Here is a 19,524-nt window from a genome sequence, read left to right as displayed (position 1 = left end):
AAGGGTGGTAGAGGCAGGAACCCTCACAACATTCAAGAAGCATTTGGATGAGCACTTGAAATGCCATTGCATACAAGGCTATGGACCAAATGCTGGAAAATGGGATTAGACTGGACAGGGATTGATGGTCGGCACAGACACGATGGGCCGAAGGGCCTCTTTCTGTGCTGTATAACTCTATGACTCTATGACCCGTACTCAGTGTGACTGACCCGTACTCGCAGTGTGACTGACCCGTACTCGCAGTGTGACTGACCCGTACTCGCAGTGTGACTGACCCGTACTCGCAGTGTGACTGACCCGTACTCGCAGTGTGACTGACCCGTACTCGCAGTGTGACTGACCCGTACTCGCAGTGTGACTGACCCGTACTCGCAGTGTGACTGACCCGTACTCGGTGTGACTGACCCGTACTCAGTGTGACTGACCCGTACTCAGTGTGACTGACCCGTACTCTCAGTGTTACGACACAACTGACAGAAGCAGGGCAACTAATTGCCAACATTTCCACATCTCTATAGTCTGGATATTGAAACAAATCTTCGTCATTGAATCTCACGAGTAAAACCCTTTCCAATTAGATTACTGGTTTATTTTGTTGCAATAAATGGCCTTACCATTCATAAACTGTACCATTTAGAGACTTTTAGCCAAAGTCTTTACTGAGATTACCAACAATATCTCACACACTTTCTGAAAAAAAACTACACAACATCCCTCCAAATATTTCAGCATTGAAAACTTTCCTAAAGATGAAATGTGAGCTCACAATCGTGGCCCCGGTGTTTATCTCTGACAGTTATATATTTATATTGGTGGCTGCAACATCTCACAATTACATTTCAATTGATTTTGTAGAACTTGGAGCTGGTGGAGACAGCTTTGTGTTTTATGAGAAACTGAAGTGAGTTTAAGTTAAAGGACGACTCAACCACAAAAACAAGAAACCAATCTGTTTTGAGTTGTTCCAGCTCGTGGTTCCCTAGCAGCACATTCAAGCAATACAACCGGAGAGAAATGGATGTAAGAATGTGGAGCTGGGAGTCTTGTGGGAAAGGTGTGGTAAAATAAACCTCAAACATGTGGCATGTGCCAAATGGGAAACAGGAGGAAACTGTCAACTGATCAAAGCTCAACTTAATACCCATACTCCACTGGCTGGAGTCATACCTAGCACAAAGGAAGATGGTTGTGGTGATTGAAGGTCAATCATCACAGCCCCAGGACATCGCTGCAGGAGTTCCTCAGGGCAGTGTCCTAGGCCAACCATCTTCAGCTGCTTCATCAATGATCTTCCCTCCAACATAAGGTCGGAAATGGGGATGTTCGCTGATGACTGCACAGTGTTCAGTGCCATTTGCAACTCCTCAGATAATGAAGCAGTCCATGCCCGCATGCAACAAGACCTGGACGACACTCAGACTTGGGCTGATAAGTGGCAGGTAACATTTGTGCCACAGAAGTGCCAGGCAATGACTATCTCCAACAAGCGAGAGTCTAACCACCACCCCTTGACATTCAACGGCATTACCATCGCTGAATCCCCCACCATCAACATCCTGAGGGTCACCATTGACCAGAAACTTAACTGGACCAGCCACATAAATACTGTGGCAACAAGAACAGGTCAGAGGCTAGGTATTCTGCGGCGAGTGTCTCACCACCTGACTCCCCAAAGCCTTTCCACCATCTACAAGGCACAAGTCAGGAGTGTGATGGAATACTCTCCACTTGCCTGGATGAGTGCAGCTCCAACAACACTCAAGCTCGACACCATCCAGGACAAAGCAGCCCGCTTGATTGGCACCCCATCCACCACCTTAAACATTCACTCCCTCCACCACCGGCGCACCGTGGCTGCAGTGTGTACCATCTACAAGATGCACTGCAGCAACTCGCCAAGGCTTCTTCGGCAGCACCTCCCAAACCCGCGACCTCTTCTACCTAGAAGGACAAGGACAGCAGGCGCATGGGAACACCACCACCTCCAAGTTCCACACCATCCTGACTTAGAAGTATATCGTCGTTCCTTCATCGTCACTGGGTCAAAATCCTGGAACTCCCTCCCCAACAGCACTGTGGGAGTACCTTCACCACACGGACTGCAGCGGTTCAAGGCAGCAGCTCACTGCCACCTTCTCAAGGGCAACTAGGGATGGGCAATAAATGCCGGCCTTACCAGCGACGCCCAGATCCCATAAGTGAATTTTTTTTAAAAATCAAATTTACTCCTGTAAACATGGATCGAATAATGTTTAGAACGCCAGGAAGCTAACTGGGATGGTGATTAAGGTGGAAAATCAAAGGTCCCATTTTCAATAAACCAGCAGTGAAATGGGAATTGATTACATCCACGAGTCACACTTGGGAATTTTTTGTGTAGTGTAATATTTTCTGAACATTGGCCTGAATTTAAACAATTACTTTGCCATCTCTCTCCTAATCTTTGCCATGTGACCCAAGTTTCCCTGTGTCTGTGCATTTTAGCTGCCTTTCAGGACCCAAGCTCGTTACATCCAACTCCTTTTCTCATCTCTTTACCTCTTCTCTGCTGTCTCCAGCCCTTCCTGTCACCCAGTCATCTCTTCGCTCATTTCTCCCCTTTTGGGTGCCTTGCCTTGCCACAGATCCCTACCCCAACCCTTCACTTTCTTAAGTATGGTTTCCGTCGATATTCACTGGACTATCCTCCAGCAGAAATTCTTTTTCTCTATCAGAATACCATTTTATAGATGTTTTTGCAGATGCTGTCGCTACCTCCTCCAGCTCAGCGGTGTCAGTCACCTGTCTCGGGCTCGGAGCTTCTTACTGTCACATCTCTGTCGCTACACATATGATAGACAATAGCGTAAACTGGCGCTGGAAACAGAAAGGCCCCTGTGCCCTGAACCCAATATTCACGTCTTTCCCACTGATATTCCTCAACTCTCTCCAAACGCAGGCTGAGCAAACACTTGGCGATGCGAGATCGTGTACGAATCGATAAGCTGCCTTATTTGACAGCGAGCAAACATACAGAGCAATAGTCACGATCAGATTCACAGTTAAATCAGTACATCCTATCCTTACATAATGATATACAAAACACGCCGTGTTTCCACACATTAACAGTATTTGACACAAACAAGATGGCATCTAACGCTCCTCCAACACGTCAATCCCTTCACCTGAATGGAGGCGACTGCAGCTTTCTCAGTAACAAACCCCGACTACCGACACAGCCTTGCTGTTTCAAAAGCCTGTTTCTGTGTCGCTGTTTGTTTATCTCTCTCGCCACAGACAGACAGAGATTAAAGGAGTTTCCGACAGGATGAGTGCTGGGTTTTCTTTGATTACCCGTGCAAGCTTATGAATAACTTGTTCAGTCTCTAGGGAAACAAGTTTAGCATATTAACCATCTTTCATTCAGGTTCCTTTCAAAAGAGAATTGGATAAATGCTTTAAGGGAACAAATTTTACAGGGCTATGAGGAAAGAGCAGGGGGGAGTGGGACTAATTAGAACTCTTTCAAAGAGCTGGCACAGGCACGATGGACCAAATAGCCTCCTTCTGTGCTGTAAGATTCTCTGATTCTAATCTCGGAATCGACCATGCCTTCTGCTACACTTTTGTGACATTCCACATTGGCCCCTCACAGCAGAAGCAGAACGTTTTGTCCAGTCACCCAGGCTACTCTTTCTTTTGAAAATAAGTTTCTTCAGAACAAAGTGATTAATTATCACAAAAGCTGCAAGTCTGCAATAATATAGAAAATATATGAAATAATTCCGAACTCACATTTGAATGTTCTCATGATATTGCTTGGTGTCCGAGGGCTGATTATATAATGGCTGTTGAAAGAAAAAACGGTACATGTTAAGACCGGTTCAGCCCGCTGTGTCCGTGACAGTCTTCAACATCGTGAACAGAATCTCCCTCGAGCTGTGAATCTCCAAATGTGATCTTCACCTTCACGTGAAGAAAGGGAAGTCACTAATAGAAATTCACTGCCATTTGTATGTCAACACGGCCTGTGTATAACGTCAGCCCCATATTTCATCCTGCCATTTGTAAGTTTCGTTAGTTATAGTTAGTCCAGTTAAGCTGCTGGTTTTCTCTTATTCCCATTAACCAAGTTGGGTTTCACCAAATTGCCCGCATGAAAATCACAGCTGGCTGATGGGAAATCTACCAAAAAAACTAACATTTATTGGCAAAAGAGCAAACTCCTTCGGCAACTCCATAAATAACATTATTCATGCTCGGGATGTGGGCGTCGTTGGCAAGGCTGACATTTATTGCCCGTCCCCAGTTGTCCTTAACTGAGGGTCTCACTGGGCCACTTCAGAGAGCGGTTAAAACGTGAGACCGGCGTCACATACAGGCCCAGACCGGGTAAGGACGGCAGATTTCCTTCCCTAAAGGACATTAGTGAACCAGGTGGGTTTTTACAACAATTTCCAGCTTCAGGGTCACTTTTACTGAGACCAGCTTTTTATTTCCAGATATTTCAAACTGAATTCAAATTGGCACTGTGGGATTCGAGCTCATTCTCTGGATTACAGTCCAGGGCAGTTGCCAAAAGATATTTCTCTTTTGCCAATAAATGTTAGTTTTTTTTGTCGATTTCCCAACAGCCGGCTGTACCCTAGATATTCCCATTAAAGTATTGGAGTATTGTGGACAGGGCCCTGGTGAGCCCACACCTGGAGTATTGGGTACAGTTTTGGTCTCCTTACCTAAGGAAGGATATACTTGCCATAGAGGGAGTGCAACGAAGGTTCACCAGACTGATTCCTGGGATGGGGGGATTGTCCTATGAGGAGAGATTGAGTAGACTAGGCCTATATTCTCTAGAGTTTAGAAGAATGAGAGGTGATCTCATTGAAACATACAAAATTCTTACAGGGCTTGACAGGGTAGATGCAGGGAGGACGTTTCCCCTGGCTGGGGAGTCTAGAACCAGGGGTCACAGTCTCAGAAGGTGGTGTCGGCCATTTAGGACAGAGATGAGGAGAAATCGCTTCACTCAGAGGGCGATGAATCTTTGGGATTCTCTACCCCAGAGGGCTGTGGAGGCTCAGTCGTTGAGTATATTCAAGACAGAGATCGATAGATTTTTGAATATTAAGTGAATCAAGGGATATGGGGATCGGCAGGAAAGTGGAGATGAGGTCGAAGATCAGCCATGATCTTACTGAATGGCGGAGCAGGCTTGAGGGGCCGAATGGCCGACTCCTGCTCCTATTTCTTATCTTCTTAAAGTCTGCTCTGGTGGTATTCTGGTTACAAATGTGACCATTAAAAGTTCTCCCTTTGGGTTTTGGAGAGTTCTTGGAGGCTGCTCTTTTCTCTAATTCCTTCTGTGTGAACTGGGGACAGGGATAATCCACAAATTAGCAGATAAATGATTCACTTTGGCAACCTGTTTGTAATATTAATCGGTGGAGCTTGTCGGACAAGTGAGTGATTTCCAGTTATGCTCATGTGTCAAAAGAATCTTTGGGGGGGGGGGGGAAATACCAAAAGGAAACGCAATGGTCCCCCGCCCATAAACCAAGAGGAAGTCCGTTATCACTGGCGTTGTCATATTACTTCAAAGATTTCAGGAGCCTTCGACGCTCCTCAGTTTACGGTTAGTCTTTGCTGCTAATGTGCAGACGTGGTTAGAGGTCCCGTAAGGAGTGCGTACCTATGCATCGGCAGGGATTGTCTTTCCAAGACACTGATCTGCAGCTCGTTAAAGAACCAGCTGGGCACTGGGTGGGCACTGCGCAAGACAGCTACATTCCTGCTTCCAACCAGCAAATTATTGACAGCACACCGGTGAGCACAATGACATTGTCATTGATCACCCAGCCTTTGGCAGTCCCTGTGAGTGTAGCTCACCGTTATGAACACGGAATCAGAGAGAGAGAGAGAGAGGGGGAGAGGGAGAGGAATCAGAGAGAGAGGGAGAGGGGGAGAGGGAGAGAGAGACAGTGAGAGAGAGGGGGAGAGGGAGTAAGTGTGAGAGAGGGACAGAGAGAGAGAGAGAGAGAGAGAGAGAGAGAGAGAGAGGGAGTGAGTGCGCGAGAGAGACAGAGAGAGAGAGTGTGAGTGCGAGAGAGAGTGCGAGAGAGAGAGTGTGGGCGGGACCAGGACCGATGTCCTAGGGGGAGTGTTTGCTAGTGCTGTTGGGGAGGGTTTAAACTAAAATGGCAGGGGGTTGGGAACCTGTGCAGGGAGACAGAGGAAAGGGAAGCAAGGATAGAAACAAAAGACAGGAAGGAGAAAAGCAAAAGTGGAAGGCAGAGAAATCAAGGGTGTAAATCAAACAGGGCCACAGTAAATAATAATTCTAAAAGGACTAAGAGTGTTAAAAAATCAAGCCTGAAGGCTTTGTGTCTTAATGCGAGGAGCATTTGTAATAAGGTGGATGAATTAGCTGCACAAATAGATGTAAACGGATATGATATAATTGGGATTACGGAGACATGGCTCCAGGGTGACCAAGACTGGGAATTCAACATCCAGGGGTATTCAATATTCAGGAAGGACAGGAAAAAAGGAAAAGGAGGTGGGGTAGCATTGCTGGTTAAAGAGGAGATTAACACAATTGTAAGGAAGGATATTAGCTCTGATGATGTGGAATCTGTATGAGCAGAGCTGAGAAACACCAAGGGGCAGAAAATGTTAGTGGGAGTTGTATACAGACCCCCAAACAGTAAGGCTGAGGTTGGGGATGGCATTAAACAGGAAATTAGAGACGTGTGCAATAAGGGCACAGCAGTTATCATGGGTGACTTTAATCTACATATAGATTGGGCTAACCAAATTAGTAACAATACTGTGGAGGAGGAATTCCTAGATTGTATATGGGATGGTTTCCTGGACCAATATGTCGTGGAACTAACTGGAGATCAGGCCATCTTAGACTGGGCATTATGTAATGAGAAAGGATTAATTAGCAATTTTGTTGTGCGAGGCCCCTTGGGGAGGAGCAATCATAATATGATAGAATTCTTCATTAAAATGGAGAGTGAAGTAGTTGACTCAGAGACCAGAGTCCTGAATTTAAATAAAGGAAACTACGATGGTATGAGGCACGAGTTGGGTAGGATGGATTGGGGAACGTTACTTAACGGGTTGACGGTGGACAGGCAGTGGCAAACATTTAAAGATCGCATGGATGAACTACAGAATTTGTTCATCCCTGTTTGGCATAAAAATAAAACAAAAAAGGTGACTCAACCGTGGCTAACAAGGGAAATTAGGGACAGCATGAGATCCAAGGAGAGGACATATAATTTGGCCAGAAAAAGCAGCAAACCTGAGGATTGGGAGCAGTTTAGGATTCAGCAAAGGAGGACAAAGGGATTAATTAAGAGGGGAAAAATAGAATATGAGAGTAAGCTTTCAGGGAACATAAAAACTGACTGTAAAAGCTTCTATAGATATGTGAAGAGAAAAAGATTGGTGAAGTCAAGCGTAGGTCCCTTGCAGTCAGAATCAGGGGAATTTATAATGGGGAACAAAGAAATGGCAAACCAATTAAATACATACGATAGCAAAATACTGCAGATGCTGGAAATCCGAAATAACAACAGAAAATGCTGGAAAAACTCAGCAGGCTAGGCAACATCCGTGGAGAGAAAGTAGAGTCGACGTTTCGGGTGAACCCTTTTTCGTTTTGAAAAAGGGTTCACCCGAAACGTCGACTCCAATTAAATACATACTTTGGTTCTGTCTTCACAAAGGAGGACACAAATAACCTCCCAGAGATGTCGGGGAACATAGGGTCTAATGAGAGGGAGGAATTGAATGAAATCAGTATTTGTAGGGAAATGGTGTTAGGGAAATTGACGGGATTGAAGGCCGATAAATCCCCAGGGCCTGATAATCTACATCCCAGGGTACTTAAGGAAGTGGCCTTAAAAATTGTAGATGCATTGCTGGTCATCTTCCAAAATTCGATAGACTCTGGAACAGTTCCCATGGATTGGAGGGTAGCTAATGTAACCCCACTATTTAAAAAATGTGGTAGAGAGAAAACGGGGAATTATAGACCGGTAAGCCTGACATCGGTAGTGGGGAAAATGCTAGAGTCCATTATAAAAGATGTAATAGCAGAGCACTTGGAAAACAGTGACAGGATCGGACAAAGTCAACATGGATTTACAAAAGGTAAATCGTGCTTGACTAATCTACTGGAATTTTTTGAAGATGTAACTGATAGAATAGATAAGGGAGAACCAGTGGATGTGGTGTATTTGGGCTTTCAGAAGGCTTTCGATAAGGTCCCGCATAAGAGATTAGCGTGCAAAGTTAAAGCACACGGGATTCGGGGTAAGGTAATGTCTTGGATAGAGAACTGGTTGGCAGACAGGAAGCAAAGAGTTGGAATAAACAGGTCCTTTTCCGGGTGGCAGTCAGTGACTACTGGGGTACCGCAGGGATTGGTGCAAGGACCCCAGCTATTCACAATATATATTAATGATCTAGACGAGGGAACTAGATGTAATATCTCCAAGTTTGCAGACGACACAAAGCTGGGTGGGCGTGTGTGCTGTGAGGGGGGTGCCGAGAAACTCCAGTATGATTTAGACAGGTTGGGTGATCGGGCAGATGCATGGCAAATGCAGTATAATGTGAATAAATGCGAGGTTATCCACTTCGGTGGCAAAAACAGGAAGACAGATTATTATCTGAACAGCAATAGATTGGGAAAAGGGGAAGTGCAACGAGACCTGGGTGTCCTTGTGCACCAGTCGCTGAAGGTAAGCATGCAGGTGCAGCAGGCGGTTAAGAAGGCAAATGGTATGTTGGCCTTTGTAGCGAGAGGATTCGAGTACAGGAGCAAGGATGTCTTGCTGCAGTTGTACAGGGCCTTGGTGAGACCACACCTTGAGTATTGTGTGCAGTTTTGGTTGCCTTATCTGAGGAAGGATGTTCTTGCCATGGAGAGAGTGCAGCGAAGATTCACCAGACTGATACCTGGGATGGCAGGAATGACGTATGAGGAGAGATTGGGTCGATTAGGCTTATACTCGCTGGAGTTTAGAAGAATGAGAGGGGATCTCATTGAAACTTATAAAATTCTAACAGGACTAGACAGACTAGATGCAGAAAGGATAGACCCGATGGCGGGGGAGTCCAGAACCAGGGGTCACAGTATAAGGATAAGGGGTAGGCCATTTACGACTGTGATGAGGAATTTCTTCACCCAGAGAGTGGTGAACCTGTGGAATTCTCTACCACAGAAGGCGGTTGAGGCCAATTCATTAAATATATTCAAGAAGGAGTTGGATATATTTCTTAAGGCTAAAGGGATCAAGGGACATGGGGAGAAAGCAGGGACAGGATACTGAATTTGGATGGTCAGCCGTGATCTCATTGAATGGCGGAACAGGCTCGAGGGGCCGAATGGCCTACTCCTGCTCCTATCTTCTATGTTTCTATGAGAGAGAGAGTGAGAGAGAATGAGAGAGAGTGTGAGAGGGAGCGAGTGAGAGCGAGGGAGAAAGAGAGAGGGAGAAAGAGAGAGTGAGAGTGAGAGAGAGATTGTGAGAGTGAGAGAGCGTGAGAGAATGTGAGAGTGTAGAGAGAGTGAGTGTGAGAGAGAGAGAGAGTGTGAGCGAGAGTGTGAGATAGAGTGAGAGAGTGAGAGAGGGAGAGTGAGGGAGAATGTGAGAGAGTGAGTGTGAGAGGGAGAGTGAGGGAGAGTGAGGGAGAGTGTGAGGGTGAGGGTGAGGGAGAGTGTGAGGGGGAGTGTGAGGGGGAGTGTGAGGGGGAGTGTGAGGGAGTGGGAGAGTGTGAGGGAGAGTGTGAGGGAGAGTGTGAGGGAGAGTGTGAGGGAGAGTGTGAGGGAGAGTGTGAGGGAGAGTGTGAGGGAGAGTGAGGGAGTGTGAGGGAGTGTGAGGGAGTGTGAGGGAGAGTGAGAGTGTGGGGGGAATGTGAGGGAGTGTGAGAGTGTGAGTGAGAGAGAGTGAGAGAGAGTGAGTGAGAGTGAGTGAGAGTGAGGAGAGTGAGAGACTGAGAGAGGGAGAGTGCGAGAGGGAGTGCGAGAGGGAGTGCGAGGGGGAGTGCGAGGGGGAGTGCGAGGGGGAGTGCGAGGGGGAGTGCGAGGGGGAGTGCGAGGGGGAGTGCGAGGGAGAGTGCGAGGGAGAGTGCGAGGGAGAGTGCGAGGGAGAGTGCGAGGGAGAGTGCGAGGGAGAGTGCGAGGGAGAGTGTGAGGGAGAGTGTGAGGGAGTGTGAGGGAGAGTGAGGGAGAGTGAGAGTGTGGGGGGAATGTGAGGGAGTGTGAGAGTGTGAGTGAGAGAGAGTGAGTGAGAGTGAGTGAGAGTGAGGGAGTGAGAGACTGAGAGAGGGAGAGTGCGAGAGGGAGTGCGAGAGGGAGTGCGAGGGGGAGTGCGAGGGGGAGTGCGAGAGGGAGTGCGAGAGGGAGTGCGAGAGGGAGTGCGAGAGGGAGTGCGTGAGGGAGTGCGAGAGGGAGTGCGAGAGGGAGTGCGAGAGGGAGTGCGAGAGGGAGTGCGTGAGAGAGTGCGAGAGGGAGTGCGTGAGAGAGTGAGGGAGCGCGAGAGAGTGAGGGAGAGTGCGAGAGGGAGTGCGAGAGGGAGTGAGAGAAAGAGAGTGTGAGAGGGAGTGAGAGAGAGTGCGTAAAGAAGGCGTAAACCTGGCAGTGAATAACCTAAATAATATTTTTGATAATTTGGCATCAATGTCGAACTTGAAATCTCGCAAGAATAAACACAAAACACAAAACCACGAAAAATGGTTTGATTCAGACTGTCATAACATGAGGAAAAAACTCAGAAAAATATCAAACCAAAAACACAGACAACCAGAAAATGAGGAATTACGCTTTGCTTATTGTCAGGCACCAACACAATACAAAAACACACTCAGAACCAAGAAAGAACAGTACATTAAGAATAAACTCAGCTCCATTGAAGAATCTATTGATTCTAATTGTTTTTGGGACAACTGGAATACATTACACAAAAAGCAACACGATGAATTGCCCATTCAAAATGGAGACATATGGGAAAACCATTTTGAAAAATTATACCAGAAAAACACACTAAGCCCAGAGCAAGATCAAATATGTAAAGAATTGGAAAAGCTCGAACTGACCATAAAAGATTACCAAAACCCTTTAGACTCCTCAATAACTGAAAAAGAGCTATTTGAAAAACTCAAGGACCTGCGACCAAGAAAAGCCTGTGGTGCAGATGGCATCCTAAACGAGATGCTTAAACACACCGATGATAAAATGAAATTGGCTATCCTAAAACTCTTCAACTTGGTTCCGAGTGTCGGTTACTTCCCTGATGTCTGGAACAAAGGACTCATAACGCCCATATACAAAAGTGGAGACAAAGTCGACCCAAATAACTACCGAGGCATCTGTGTGAACAGTAATCTGGGGAAGGTATTCTGTAGTATCATAAACCAAAGACTTATAAACTTCCTTAAGGAGCACAATGTCTTGAGTAAAAGCCAAATTGGATTCTTACCAAATTATAGAACATCGGATCATATCTTCACCCTACACACCCTAATTGACAAACATGTTCACCAAAACAAAAGCAAAATTTTTGCCTGCTTTCTGGATTTCCAGAAGGCCTTCGATTCTATTTGGCACGACGGTCTATTCTTAAAACTTATTGAAAGTGGTGTAGGGGGAAAAACATATGATGTAATTAAATCAATGTATACAAACAATAAATGTGCAGTTAAAATTGGAGACAAACAAACAAAATATTTCTCACAGGGACGTGGCATGGCGCAGGGCTCATCTATCTCACCGACACTCTTTAATATTTATATAAATGAATTGGCAAAACTACTTGAACAATCTACAGCACCTGCCTCGCCCTATATGACTCCAAGGTTAAATTCCTCCTCTATGCAGATGACCTGGTTCTGCTGTCACCAACTGAGGAGGGTCTACAGCAGAACCTGGATCTGCTAGAGTCATTCTGTCATACCTGGGCTCTGACAATAAACCCCCAAAAAACCAAAGTTCTTGTGTTCCAGCAAAGATCCAGGCATCAGGGACCCAGAATAAATTTCACATTAGGAGCAACTAAAATTGAACAAACTACAAATTACACATACATGGGCTTAAAAATCAGTTCTACGGGAAATTTTCATTTGGCTGTGAATGAACTGAAAGAGAAAGCAAAAGGGCTTTCTATGCCATTAAAAAGTCAATCCAAATAGAAATTCCAATTGGCATTTGGCTCAAAAATTTTTAATCTGTAATTGAACCAATTGCACTTTATGGCAGTGAGGTGTGGGGTCCGCTAACACAACAAGAAGTTGCAAAATGGGACAAACACCCAATTGAGAGCCTACGTGCAGAATTCTGTAAAAGTATCCTCCGGACTCACAAGAAAACCACAAACAATGCATGCAGGGCAGAATTAGGCCAATATCCACTACTAATCAATATCCAAAAAAGAGCCATCAAATTTTGGAAACACCTAAAAATGAGCAACCCCCACTCCTATCATTACAAAGCCCTGAAATGCCAAGAGATGATCATAGAAGAGTCCCCTCTGTCAACTGGTCCTGGGACTCAGTGAAGTAACTACTAACACTACTAATAATAATCAGCTCCAGGACAGTGACATCCTAGCACAGAGAATTCGACCCAACACAATTATTACTAAACAAAAAGAAAAATATTTGACCTATTGGACAGAAACGACAAAAACCCAAAACAAACTTGATTGCTATTTGGCCCTAAACAGACAATACACCATGGCTGATTACCTGACCAAGGTGAAAGATAGCAAACTGAGAAAAACCTTGACAATGTACAGACTTAGCGAGCATAGCCTGGCCATCGAAAAAGGCAGACACAGGCAGACCTGGCTGCCCAGAGAGGACAGGATATGCTCTCACTGTAGTCAGGGAGTGGTGGAGACAGAGATGCACTTCCTCACAACTTGTGGAAACTATCAGGACATAAGGGGGAATTTCTACCCAAAATTCATAAAAATATGCCCTGAATTCAAAAATTTGAATGAAGACCAAAAACTCCCATACCTATTTAGGGGAACAGAGAAATTGCGTAACCTTAGCAGCAAACTATGTTACAGCTTGCCATAAGCAGAGGGACAACCACTAAACCTAAGAAAAGATTCTGTGCAAATTATATGAGTGTATATTTATACACACAGGGATATATCTGTTTATACACTGTATGGATAGATCTGCGTTTATGTGTTCAACCATAAATGTTTTTTCGGTGGTTTGGCAACATAAGATGTACCTTGTCATGCCAATAAAGCAATTTGAATTGAATTGAATTGAGTGAGGGAGAGTGAGAGTGAGAGAGAGTGAGGGAGAGTGGGAGAGAGAGTGGGAGAGTGAGGGAGAAGACTCACCAGCTCGACCTGGGGACCCAGTCCCTCCAGAGTTCGATGAGCAGCTTCCGCTTTTTTCTGCAGTAAAAGAAATGTTTTTACAGTAAAGTTTTATCGTCAGAAACCCAGCAACCATTTGAACAAGTTATACAACAGCCATCTCAATACAGACTTCACAGAATGGTGACCGAGCGCTGACTGTTCACAGGAAATGAGAGCAATAGCTCTTCGAGGAATATCAAGTACATCGATAGAGGTCATTTTCAGCACTGCCCCTGAATATGATCCAGTCCCCTCCCCCTCCCCCCTCCCGTCCCCCTACCCGCCTCCCGTCCCCCTCCCCCTCCCTCCCCCCTCCCGTCCCCCTCCCCCTCCCGTCCCCCTCCCCCTCCCGTCCCCTTCCCCTTCACTTCCCGTCCCCTCCCCACCCATCTCTGTCACCAAGTTGCCAGTTAAAACCAAACAGAAAATTAAATCAGCTTTCAACAATTTTTCACAGTGCAGACTCGCTCCTCGACATTCAGTGCGTGACTCTCGCCCTCTCACTTTCTCACCTGTCCGAGTTTCCTCCAGTTCCTCATTACTTTGCGAAGCCACTCAGTCTTCATCATAGTCACACGATCGAATATTTCAACCACCCTCAGTGGCTCCTCCCCCTCCCCATCCCCTCTCCTCCTCCCAACAACCCCTCCCCTCCACACCCCCTCCCCTCCCCTCTCCTCCTCACCCTCCCCACCCTCCCCCTCCCCTCCTCCCCTCCTCACCCCCTCCCCTCCCCCACCCCCCTCCCCTCCCCCACCCCCCTCCCCCTATCCCACCCCCTCCTCCCGTCCCCCTCCTACCCACCTCCCCTCCACCTCTCCTCCTACCCACCTCCCACCCACCTCCCCTCGCCCCCACCTCCCCTCCCCCCTACCTCCAACCTCCAATGTATATACCTTTAAGGGGGGAACTATCTTTTACAGCTCATGTATACTGCAGTACCAGCAGTGACCACACCTGTATATAGCACTGAGTAGTAATCTGTACAGATCAGTTCCCATGTGAGCCACGTTGAGTAAACACCTGTTGTACCGTTCTCCTGCAGTCTGTGTCTTATTATACACAGACACAACATTGGCGACGAGGCAAGTTCGAACCTACCTGCAACTCTGCATCACCTCCCGGGGATTCATTCCTGGAGATCAGTGGATTGGAGGTCAAGGCCAGAGACTCGGGCGTCAACCATGGGCAACCGCCCAGTCATCCAGCAGAGACTCGAGAATTGCGGGGGAGGCTGTCGAGAGCCAGGCTTGGCTTTCCAGTCGAGGTGGCCCACCAAAACGTGCTGGCAACAGGTAGTGCGCAGACCCTTCCCGGACAGCGGCGGGCTAGAGCTCGACCGAGCGGCACAGCAAAGGGCCAAGCAGCGTCGACGGGGGGGGAGAGAGAGAGAGGGCAGAGCGCACAGAGCGCAGCCGGTGTTCAGGGGCCGAGCAGCATCGAAGAGAGGGAGAGATAGACGCGCAGAAACCCGTGAGGCGCCGCCATTGCCACGAGGACCGCCGAGAGCGGCGTTGGCAGCAGCGCAGGAGAAGCACGCGAAACCTACAGGGCGCCGTCATTGCCACGAGAACCGCCGGGAGCAGCGTTGGCAGCAGCGGGGGAGGAAGGAAAGCGCGGGTGACGCCATTTTAAGCCATTGGGAGACGCCATTTTAAACCACACCCAAAATGCCGAAGAGTGGCAGTATCACCGCATTTGACAATGAAGTTGAAGATTGGACTACATATGTCGAACGAATAGAGGTATACTGCCAGGCAAATGAGGTGTCAGATGACAAGAAAGCGTCGGTATTGTTAAATTTAATGGGTGCAAAGATGTATGGTTTATTACGAAATCTAGTAACCCCAATGAAGCCAATGGAAAAGAGTTTTGAAGACATAGTAACGATACTACAACACCGCTGCTGATAGCAGAAAGATTCAAATTTCACAAACGGAACCAGCATAAGGATGAAAGCAATGCTGATTATTTAACAGAACTGCGCAAACTATCGAAACACTGCCAGTTTGGAGCAGGACTGGCAGATACCTTAAGGGACAAGTTTGTGTGTGGGCTTCAAAGTGAAGGAACCCAGAAACGGCTTTTATCTGAAAAGGACCTTACGCTGGAAAAGGTTTTCAGCATTGCGGTATCATATGAAGCAGCAGCACGGGGCGCTGCAGAGATACAACAGAGACCGCAAGAATATGGCACAAACGAAATGTCATATAGAACAGAGAAGTGCTATCACTGCGGCAGAACAACACACGACCAGAATGATTGCTGGTTCAAAGACAAAGTGTGCAGAAAGTGTGGAAAAGTAGGACACATAGCACGAGTCTGCAGGTCGGGAAAGAAAACCAGCAATAAGAAACCTACCAAAGAAAAGTACAAGAAGGTACATAAGATGACGGAGAATAGTTCAGACGAACAAAAGAGTGATAATGACTCCGAAAGCAGGGAACTGAGTTGTCTGAAACTACATAATGTGATCACAACGGAGGATCACCGAACCATTTGGGTCACTCTCAAGATAGCAGGAGTCCAGGTAAAGATGGAATTGGACACAGGATCAGCCCTAACAGTCATAAGCCGACGGGACTACGAGCGGCTATTCTCACACATACCCTTGAGAGACACAAAAATTATTTTGAAGACGTACACGGGGCAAAAAGTCTACCCCAAAGGAACAATAAGGGTGACCGTTATATATAACGGTAAGGAAACACCAAAACTAGACCTGTATGTATTGCAAGATGGAGGACCACCATTACTGGGACGTGAATGGATCCGGAAAATACAACTGGATTGGCATTCCATACAGGCAATGACTGTGGCTGACAAAAAGGATGGCGACGTCACACCTGGGCGACTGGCAAAGATCCTAACTGACGCGAAAGAAGTGTTCCAGCAAGGACTCGGAACACTAAAAGGCATGACAGCGACGATTAAAATTGAAGAAAACGCAAGCCCAAAATTTTTTAAGGCCAGACCAGTACCTTATGCGATCCGCCCAGCCGTCGAAGCAGAACTGGAGAGTCTGGAACGTTCAGGTGTACTGTCCAAGGTAGACTGGAGCGAGTGGGCTACACCCATCGTCCCTGTGATGAAAAAGTCGTTGAGCAGCACGCCTGGGGAACCAAGGAAGGTTCGCATCTGTGGGGACTTTAAGGTAACAGTGAACCCGGTCCTTCACACCGTACAATATCCAATTCCGCGGATTGAAGATATTTTCGCCTCGCTATCTGGAGGGAAACGCTTCACTAAGATTGATCTGGCCCAGGCGTATCTGCAAATGGAGGTAGAAGAAACATCAAAAAAATACCTCACAATCAACACCCATAAAGGTCTCTACCAATACAACCGGCTGGTATTCGGGGTAGCATCAGCTCCGACTATTTGGCAGAGGGCAATGGAACAAGTCCTGCAAGGGATCCCAGGGACCCAGTGTTATTTGGACGACATCCTGGTCACGGGCGAAAATGACAGTGATCACCTTGCCAACCTGGATCAGGTGCTCACTAGATTGCAGGAATATGGGCTCCGAGCTAACCGCCCCAAATGCGAGTTTTTTAGAAAACATATCTCGTATTGTGGCCACGTTGTCGATAAAGAGGGGTTACATAAGTCCCCAGAGAAGATTGAGGCAGTAGTCAAGGCTCCAGCACCGGAAAATGTGTCACAACTGAGGTCGTTCCTCGGGCTGGCAAACTACTACCATAAGTTCTTGCCAAATTTGTCTACAATACTACACCCACTGAACACCCTACTGCAAACTGGGGTGCCATGGAAGTGGAGTGACGAATGTAGACGAGCTTTCCAGAAGAGCAAAACACTAATCACACCGAAAGAGGTATTGGCCCATTACAACCCGGCATTACCAATTCGGTTGGCATGTGATGCGTCACCCTACGGCATTGGAGCGGTGCTGTCGCACAAATTCTCGGCGGCTCAGAGAGGCCAATAGCCTTTGCGTCACGATCACTAACCTCAGCCGAGCGTAACTACGCCCAGATTGACAGGGAGGCCCTCAGCCTAGTGTGGGGAGTGAAAAAGTTCAATCACTATCTGCACGGGCAGAAATTCACCTTGCTGACTGATCACCAGCCTCTTGTCTCCATTTTTAATCCGAAGAAGGGCGTTCCGGTGATGACTGCGCAACGACTACAAAGATGGTCACTTTTTCTAGGGGCGCACCACTATGAGATTGAATATAAGGGCACGAAACAGCATGGAAATGCTGATGGGCTATCACGCCTGCCACTGCCTACTGCGGAGGAAGCACCAGCAGTGGATCCTGTCGAAATATTCCATTCGACTATAGTTGAATACCTACAGGTAACTAACGCTTGTATCGAAAAGGAAACCCGAAATGACCCGACACTGTCTCGGGTATATGATTTGACGGTGAAGGGATGGCCAGCACATGGCGACTCATTGTTGCCAGCATTCTCGACAAGGAGAGAACAGCTGTCAGTGTGCCGGGGGGCCTTGATGTGTGGATCCCGAGTGGTAATTCCACCCAAGTTAAGGGATAGAGTGCTCAATGAGCTTCATGAGGGTCATCTGGGAGGGGTAAAAATGCCAGGGCTTATGTGTGGTGGCCGGGAATCGATAAACAAATTGAGGACCTGACCAAGAGCTGCTCAGGATGCCAGAAAGTCCAAAATGCACCACCACAGGCCCCTCTACACCCATGGGAGTGGCCCTCATCTCCATGGCAACGGGTGCATATTGATTTTGCTGGTCCATTCATGGACTCAATGTTTTTAATAGCCGTGGACGCGCACTTGAAATGGCCTGAGGTCATCAAAATGTCCTCCACCACCACGGAGAAAACTATTGCAGTCCTACGGACCATTTTTGCCAGGAATGGCTTGCCAGAACAGATTTGCTCCGACAACGGGCCACAGTTTGTGTCCGAAGAGTTCCAGAGGTTCTTGAAAAAGAACGGGGTATGGCATTACACATCCGCCCCGTATCATCCAGCCACGAATGGATTGGCTGAGAGGTTCGTACAAACCTTTAAGAAGGCAATAAAGGCTATGTACAATGACAACATTCCGCTGCAGCACAAGGTGGACAATTTCCTGTTCGCCTACCGGAATGTGACACATGCAGTCACCAACCAGGCCCCAGCCATGATGTTCTTTAACCGAAGGTTAAGATCTCGCCTGGATTTGCTCAGACCAAACGTACGAAGAGATGTTGAGAGTAAGCAATTCCAGCACATCCATGAGAAGCCAACAAGGAGCTTCAATGTAGGGCAACCAGTCTTGGCCCGCGACTACCGAACAGAAAAATGGCAGCCAGGAACGATATGCACACGGCAGGGCCCACTAATGTACACAGTGGACGTTGGGGAAAGCATCGTGAGACGCCATGCTGACCAGATCCTAGAGTCACAGGAACAAGTCAACCCCATGCCTCGCCCATACGTACCTGGTGATGAACCCGACGTACAGGTCGCATCTACCCCAGAAACAGTAGCATCGGAAGCTGATGAACCAACCGACGACAGGGGGCCAGAATCGCCTCCGCACCAAGAGCAAGACACTCGGGAAAGGCGCTATCCAGAAAGGATCAGGAAGCCTCCCCAAAGACTGAATATATAAATAGACTATTTTCAGCTGATGTTGCATGTTAAAAGTGTTAATTGTAATTAGTTTGATATTTAATTGTTAAATGAGTGTTATGGTACTGTTAATCTAAAAGGGGAGGAATTGTAATGTATATACCTTTAAGAGGGGAACTATCTTTTACAGCTCATGTATACTGCAGTACCGGCAGTGACCACACCTGTATATAGCACTGAGTAGTAATCTGTACAGATCAGTTCCCGTGTGAGCCACGTTGAGTAAACACCTGTTATACCGTTCTCCTGCAGTCTGTGTCTTATTATACACGGACACAACACTACCCACCTCCCCTCCCCCCGACCTCCTCTCCACCTCTCCTCTTACTCACCTCCCCTCGCCCCCACCTCCCCTCCCCCTCTCCACCTACCCACCTCCCCTCCCGTTCCTGTGTTCTATGAATCATTAAGACATGTAAATATCTTACCCACTATTCAATGTAAACAGTTCAATTGCAACTTCCAATGTTTAATTGGAGGAAATTTCAGCACATCTAGTACAGGATGTGGGATAAGCAGTGTGACAGC

At 47.2% G+C, this 19,524-nt stretch overlaps 1 protein-coding gene across 1 annotated transcript in view; it reads right to left on the bottom strand.

The window, feature by feature from the left end:
• The window catches only part of ncor2 (nuclear receptor corepressor 2), a 345,327-nt gene that overhangs the window by 194,459 nt on the left and 131,344 nt on the right, over positions 1–19,524 (bottom strand). Inside the window, 2 exon segments of the mRNA XM_086011816.1 lie at positions 3,778–3,830; positions 13,359–13,415. Coding sequence (XP_085867942.1) covers positions 3,778–3,830; positions 13,359–13,415 — 110 coding nt within the window.

This window comes from Somniosus microcephalus, chromosome 19 (genome assembly GCF_052327205.1).
Source record: "Somniosus microcephalus isolate GS21.2 chromosome 19, FLI_Smic_1.0, whole genome shotgun sequence".
Lineage (NCBI taxonomy): Eukaryota > Metazoa > Chordata > Chondrichthyes > Squaliformes > Somniosidae > Somniosus > Somniosus microcephalus.
Note: the sequence above shows the minus strand (reverse complement) of the source record. Positions and strands in the feature narration are given on the sequence as shown.